The sequence below is a fragment of the Hyalella azteca genome, unplaced genomic scaffold, assembly GCF_000764305.2.
Source record: "Hyalella azteca isolate HAZT.00-mixed unplaced genomic scaffold, Hazt_2.0.2 contig3321, whole genome shotgun sequence".
Classification (NCBI taxonomy): Eukaryota; Metazoa; Arthropoda; class Malacostraca; order Amphipoda; family Hyalellidae; genus Hyalella; species Hyalella azteca.
The window spans coordinates 101,982-109,392 of record NW_025933573.1 but is presented as its reverse complement, the minus strand read 5'-3'; the positions used below and the strand labels follow the sequence as shown (position 1 = coordinate 109,392).

The 7,411-nt window shown below is 38.7% G+C and overlaps 1 protein-coding gene across 1 annotated transcript in view; it reads left to right on the top strand.

The window, feature by feature from the left end:
- Positions 1-5,093: 5,093 nt before the first annotated feature.
- The window catches only part of LOC108682311 (complement C5), a gene marked incomplete at its 5' end in the record, with an annotated part of 15,497 nt that continues 13,179 nt past the window's right edge, over positions 5,094-7,411 (top strand). Inside the window, 2 exon segments of the mRNA XM_018171449.2 lie at positions 5,094-5,406; positions 6,508-6,641. Coding sequence (XP_018026938.1) covers positions 5,094-5,406; positions 6,508-6,641 — 447 coding nt within the window.

The window sequence follows — 7,411 nt, the reverse complement described above, 5'->3', positions numbered from 1 at the left end:
TGTTTCTATTATATCGAGAGTTTCATTGAATTTTTCAGGCGGGCAGTCAGGCGGTCGGTATACGATAGCTATGCACAGATGGAGATGGGGAATGTATAGTATAACATGTTCCACATATCCATTGGAGCCTAGATGCAGGGGAACTGTTTTTGCCGCGAGGAAATTTCTGAGGTAGACTATAACGCCTCCTTTTTTCCTCCCTTCTTTTCGATCTGCTCGGTAATGTTGAAAGCCTTTCATCTCGATTTCTCCATCTTGGATATCTTCTCTTAGGTGTGACTCGGTTAAGGCAAGCATGATTATTCCTTCTGTCTCAGCAATTTCTTTAAGTACGCCGATCCTGTGTGTCCTAAGTATCTCTGAGGGCCCTGTGTGGTCCCTGTGTGTCCTAAGTATCTCTGTGGGCCCTTTGTGGTCCTTGTGTGTCCTGTGTGTCTATGTGTATCCTGTGTGTCTATGTGTATCCTGTGTGTCTATGTGTATCCTGTGTGTCTCTGTGTATCCCCTAGGGTATGTATGCCTCCAGTCCTGTCTCACGAGGGTTTCCTTCTTTTCTGTGTATCTTTTCCCTTGTGTGTCCGTGTGTCTGTACAATTGGGTGGTTTTCACCCTGTGTGTCCGTGTACCGGTGTGTGTCTTTGGTGTGTTTAAAAATTTTGCTTTCTACTATCTGTCAGAGCTCATTAAATTTATTAAGCTCTAGCTGAGGATCGGGTTATATGACTATAAGGTCGTAAAGGGTTAGTAAGACACTGTTGTCTAGATAACATATCTTGTATACGGGATGGTTATACAAGATTTACGATACAGAGTTATAAGCTACGGCGTCGACCGTAAGATCGGAGAACCGACCGACGCGTTACATCGCGGAGCGCATATCAGCTACTGCGGGGGGCTCATACTAAGGTTGCCACCCCTTATATAGCCTTCTGGCTTCCGCCCACAACTAAGATCTTGATCGCGTGATCTATCACGTGTCTTCCAGATACTGACTCATTTCTAACACTTTACCATCAATCACTTTCAGGTCAAGTGAATATTACGCCCCAATTACATATGATCACATAATATAATTATAATGATTATAATGAGACGCCAGATTGACGCCGGACATATCCTCCCAAACTTGCTTCGTTTCACTTAATAAGATCTTCGACGAGGGTAACAGTGAGGGTAGCGACGAGGGTAACAGTGAGACTCGTGCATTGACTCGTGGCGCTGAGGGTAGGGTATAAGAGGTGGGATACATTAAATGCTTCTTATCAAACATTTATGATAATTTGTGCTAATAAGCGGAATATCGAATTACGTTGCTGCCTTCACTGAACTTAGCGCTGGTGAGGGAAATGGTTACGTTGAATACAGAAGTTTTGATAGCATTAATGTTGATGTTGCTTGCAAAAATGATGTTGAATACAAATGTTTTGACATCGGTAACGTTGATGTTGCTTGCGTAAATAATGATGTTGAATATGCAGAAGTGTTGATATCGTTAACGTTGATGTTGATGTTACCTGCAAAAATTATGTTGAATACTGAAGTTTCGATAGCGTACGGTAACGTTGATGTTGATGTTACGTGCAAAAATGATGTTGAATACTGAAGTTTCGATAGCGTAACGTTGATGTTGATGTTGCCTGCGAAAAAGATGATATTGAAAATGCTGTTTTGTGCTGACAAAATATAATTATTATCAAATATGATGATGCTAACTAATCCATACGATGCATAGCATCAAATACGGTGATGCTGCGTTGGCTAGCCAATCAAAAGGCATTTCGACGAAACAAATTGGATTGTTGCATTAAAATACGTTTTTTAGGTTGCGAATTATTGATTGATATTTCAACCTAATTTTCAACCCCGAATTTGAACAGCTTGTTGAACCTCCTTGTTCAATTTGATCAAATTGTTGAAACTTTCATCCAAAACATTCCCTAACGTCTATAAGAAACGAAATCGAGAAACATTGAGACACCCAAAAATGATATAACTTCGTTTTTAACATTTTCACGGGAATTCAAAACTGCTCGTACACAATCTAAAAAAACTTTAGATTTCATTTCTTCTTCATTTATTTAATACAATCTAAAAAAATGAAGAATATTTCCACAGAGAAAAAGCAAATTTTCAATTTCCATCATGACATTTACAAGAATACTTGGAATTGATGTGATAAATTAGTGGAAACGCAGCTGTTGCTGCTACTATCACGAGTACAGCAGTTGTTGCGGCTCTCTAGCAGCGCTTACAAGCTAAAAAATTTAAAACTTTTTTTAATACTTCAGCTTCCAAGCTAAAACTTAACTAGAGACTACCTCTATATACCGTAGCAATGATTTATGTGTCGCTTTTCATCTCAAAATTTCATCACTGTAGAATTTACGCGTCCCAGGTTCAACGATTGTCAATCTTAGTTCAAAATTCCAACAACGGTTTCTGCAAACAAATGAACTTGAATAAATATAAGATAACAGATAAAATGATACAATTAAACTTGTTACGTCCATGATGCCTATTGTTATTTTCTTTTCTTTATTTGTATTTTCTATCTCTTTACCCTCATTTAACGTTACTTTATTTTTTAATTTTTGACTTTCAAGTATGATTAAATGATTAGTTATAGGACAATACTTGTAGCGTGATTAATTCAACTAATCAAGCGGTCCAGGTACTTTGAAAAAATATAACTCAGTACTCACTGCAGTGAGTGACAGAGAACGCATTTTCTCGTCGACGGAAACGTGAAGTCACGGACGGACGGACAGACGGACGGACGGACGGACGGAAGGACATGGCGAGCACAATAGCGCTTTTTTCCATAAATGAAAAAATGCGTCAAAAAGGTTGTAATGGACGGAAAAAAGGTTAAAAGATGACGTTTTTTAAAAGGTTCTCATTCAGTACAGGAGCAGGGACTGTTAAAAAAAATAATTTTAATACCAAAACAGGCAAGATTAAACGACATTTAGTGATAAAACGACACTGATATCTCAGACAGTTGGAGCGATGAATGATTATATTTCTTCGGCTCTAAATCAGAGTAAGTCTCTGAACAAGTCAAACTTCCTATCTTGAATCCCATCTGACCACGCGACTGTTCTTCAAATCCTATACTTTAACATAAGTTATCCAAGACATACAATTAATCATTAGGAATTGCAACTAAATTAAAATAATCATCAAAAATTACAACTATTAATCATCCACGCGTTACAAATTTCGGTAGGTTAATTAGTGACAGTTATTTACAATAACTCATCGACGCCTAATATACGCATTTAGATAAAAGCTTAGAACGATCCCAATACCAATTACATTGTAAGATACTATTTTATGGAACCTAATCTTAAACGGAGACAAGCTCACTAGCTTCCTTCAAAATGATGTATTTGTCTTCGTGTTTATACTTTATAGTAACCAACCTATCAAAAAACATACATATTTTGATATCCTTGTACATATTAGCCGACCCGCGGACAGTATTATGGGCTATATATGGTCGCCTCTCTCCGACAAAAAGGTTTGTTGTCGAGGGGATTTCTTTAATGAAAAATTAGAGTTTTAGCTTTTAAGTGAACCTTGTGATATTCAAGTATCGTTGCCTTCATTTTTGAAAAACCTTTTCAAATTCTAAAGCACGAACGACGTGTAAATGAATGGATGTCGCAACATGGCTTGAACGTCGTAGCAAAGCTCACCCGGCCTTCAATGAACCGTTTGATGTCTGCGGTTCGTTTCGAGTTTGTTTACGTTTGATATTATGTAGGTTGCGTCAGAAAACATCAAAGGATTCTAATGTATTGACGGTTCATCCAATATTCCAGAGATGCATAACGATGATGCGTCTTAGCTGTGAAAGACCGGAACTCATGCAGTGTCCATTTCGTATACGAATTGCTTCAATAAATTCGTCTGTTGCGAAGTCTTTGCTCATTCGTCATTTTAAGGCGATAATTCTCTTATCTATAATCTTGCGGCACTAGCAACTCGCAATGAAGTGATTTCATTTCTTCATGTTCCTTCTCAAGTTTATGCTGACGTCATTGAAAATGCCCAATATAGAAACAGTTTGTCCAAGATTGATTACGATGCATAAAACAATAACCACTGGTCGTAGTGTCTATCAGAAGTGCATGCTATAATTGTTTTTAATTCACAAGCATGGCTCGCTTCGGCTACAAGACGTATGGAATGCTTTCAAGTGAAGAGGAATATGCTTTCGGTACTTTAGACATGCAGTGTTTGCAAAAAGTATCCGACACGAAGGAAAAACTTTATTTAATTAAAGCTTATCCAACAAAATAACATAAACATTATTCTAATGTAAATTTACATGGCAAATACAAATATCATACCAAAACAACAATATCATCAAATATTGACTTGATTATTGTATTTTTATAAAATTCGCGGTTCAAAATCATAAAGTTTTTCCATTGTGTCGGATATTTTTTGGACCCACTGTAATATGTCAACACCGCTGCTTTTTCAATAGTTTTGTTAATGATGGCTCAAGATGTAGTACTGTAAGATGTAGTACTGTAGAACTGTAAGCAGAAGCGTGGGAGAAAACAATAAAACAGCAAAAATTGTGAAGTGTGCCTGAGAATAAAGATTATGTACCACCAGGCTTCTTCAACTAAATGTACAACATCAAATAATTAAATACAACAATACATAATTGATTAATTTGATGTAACGGAGTAACATCAAATAATTTTCCCCCCCACTGTGGAAGACGTTGGTGCAGGAATAACTTTGTGGACGATAGATATCATTTACTATTAGTAGGCAATGATTTGTGTGCATGTTATAGTTCTAATATGCACAGAAATTGTATTTGTACAGTCGCGTCTGGCGTGGCCTGCTCGGTAACATGCGAGTCCAACCTAACTACAGTAGCGGAGTCAGGTCTGGGTGGCTGTGAGTCAGGGAGTCAGGTCTGGGTGGCTGTGAGTCAGGGAGTCAGGTCTGGGTGGCTGTGAGACCTTCAACACCACCACCTAACCATCACCCACCACCACCTAACCACCACCTAACATTACCATTACCTACCACCTAACCATCACCACCACCACCCACCATCACAGCGTGGACAAGGAGCTGGCCTTCAACACGCTGGACTCCATCAAGCGCGAGGAGAACGGTCTGGTCTACTGGTCCCGGGCCCCGGTCTCGACCAACACCAGGGTCTACGAGAACAACCAGCGCAACCTGCTACAACCCAAGTTTGAGCAGGAGTGGGACGCCCACGCGGTTGAGTCAACCAGTTACGGGTTGATGGTTTATCTTATCCGTGATGGTATCAACATCATCCAGGAGCGTATTGTTGAATGGTTGAATGCCATGCGCATGCACGACGGAGGCTTCATCTCCACTGTTGATACCATAGTCGCCATGCAGGTGCGTTGATATGGTCGCCATTAGGGTTGAAATACCATTTATTAATGGTATTTACCAGTATTATATTGTACAAGAATGAAATGATTTATATACCATTTATAAATATGTAATATTGCTGATAAATACCATTTATAATATATAATATTGGTGATAAATGCCATTTATTAATGGTATTTACCGTTATTAAATGGTACAAGAATGAAATGATGTATATACCATTTATAAATAAGGGATATTGCTGATAAATACCATTTATAACTGGACTGCCAACCAGTATTAAATGGTACAATAATTAAATGTTATATTACCATTTATAAATTTATGATATTAGTGATAAATACCTTATATAAATGGTATTTATCATTATTAAATGACACAATAATTAAATGGTATAAATACCTTTTATAAATATATAATATTGTGATAAATACCATTGATAAGCGCTATTTACCATTATTAAATGGTATAATAATTAAATGTTTTAAAAACCATTTATTAATATGTAATATTGGTGTTAAATACCATTTATAATATATAATATTGCTAATAAATACTATATATAAATGTATGATATTAGTGATAAATACCACTTAAAAATATATAATATTGCTGATAAATACCATTTATATATATGTAATACTGCTGATGAATACCATTATTACTGTACCGTTACCGCCCCTGTGCTCTGATTACCTGTGATTACCTCCACTGATTACTGTTGTGAACGATAGAAATCATCTGCAATTATCATTATTATTATTATTATTTTTATTAAACTTTAGTTTATTAGGTCTGAGTCAGGGAGTCAGGTCTGGGTGGCTGTGAGTCAGGGTGTCAGGTCTGGGTGGCTGTGAGTCAGGGAGTCAGGTCTGGGTGGCTGTGAGTCAGGGAGTCAGGTCTGGGTGGCTGTGAGGCAGGGAGTCAGGTCTGGGTGGCTGTGAGGCAGGGAGTCAGGTCTGGGTGGCTGTGAGTCAGGGAGTCAGGTCTGGGTGGCTGTGAGGCAGGTCTGATTGGCTGTGAGTCAGGTCTTGGTGGCTGTGAGGCAGGGAGTCAGGTCTGGGTGGCTGTGAGTCAGAGAGTCAGGTCTGAGTGCCCCGACAGGCTCTGACGGAGTACAGTTACCGCGCGCGTCTCCGCGACATCACCAACATGCGCGTCACCATCGAGCCTTCGGGGGAGGTGGGGGGCGTCCGACACAACGTCACCCTCACCACAGCCGGCATCAGCAACATGCATCACATCCCGGTGAGTGGTCCACCATCACCCTCACCACAGCCGGCATCAGCAACATGCACCACATCCCGGTGAGTGGTACATACAAACTCAATGTCCATCCATGTCTTCTGGTCCAAACTCAACGTCCCTCCATGTCTTCTGGTCCAAACTCAATGTCCCTCCATGTCTTCTGGTCCAAACTCAAGTCCCTCCATGTCTTCTGGTCCAAACTCAATGTCTCTCCATGTCTTCTGGTTTCTACTGTATTTTATTGTAATATGTTAGCCGTACCGTCTCCTTTGTTCACCTAATAGACCTAAACTCAACGTTTGACGTTGGCCAAACGTAAATATTTACTATTCATTATTATACTTGTTTAATTATTTCGTCATGATTCTCTCTACTTCTACATTTGGTAATTTTTTTTCACTCCCTCTCCCCCTCACTCCCCACTGCTCCCCCAGATCCACAACGAGTGGGTTAAATATTTATTATGTATTATATTTATATAATTATTTAGTCACGATTCTCCCTACTTCTACCTTTTGCAAATATTTTTCATTTTTAATAAGTTATTTTATAATTTTCTCTCCACTTCTACATTTTGTAAATTTTTTTTACAAAATACTCACTCCTCCCCAGATCCACAACGTATGGAGTAAATATTTATTATTTATTAATATATTTACTTAATTATGATTCTTTCTACTTCTACATTCCGTAAAAAAAAATTTCCGTACTCACTCCCCCTCCTCCCCCTCCCCTCACTCCCCTCATCCCCCCTCACTCC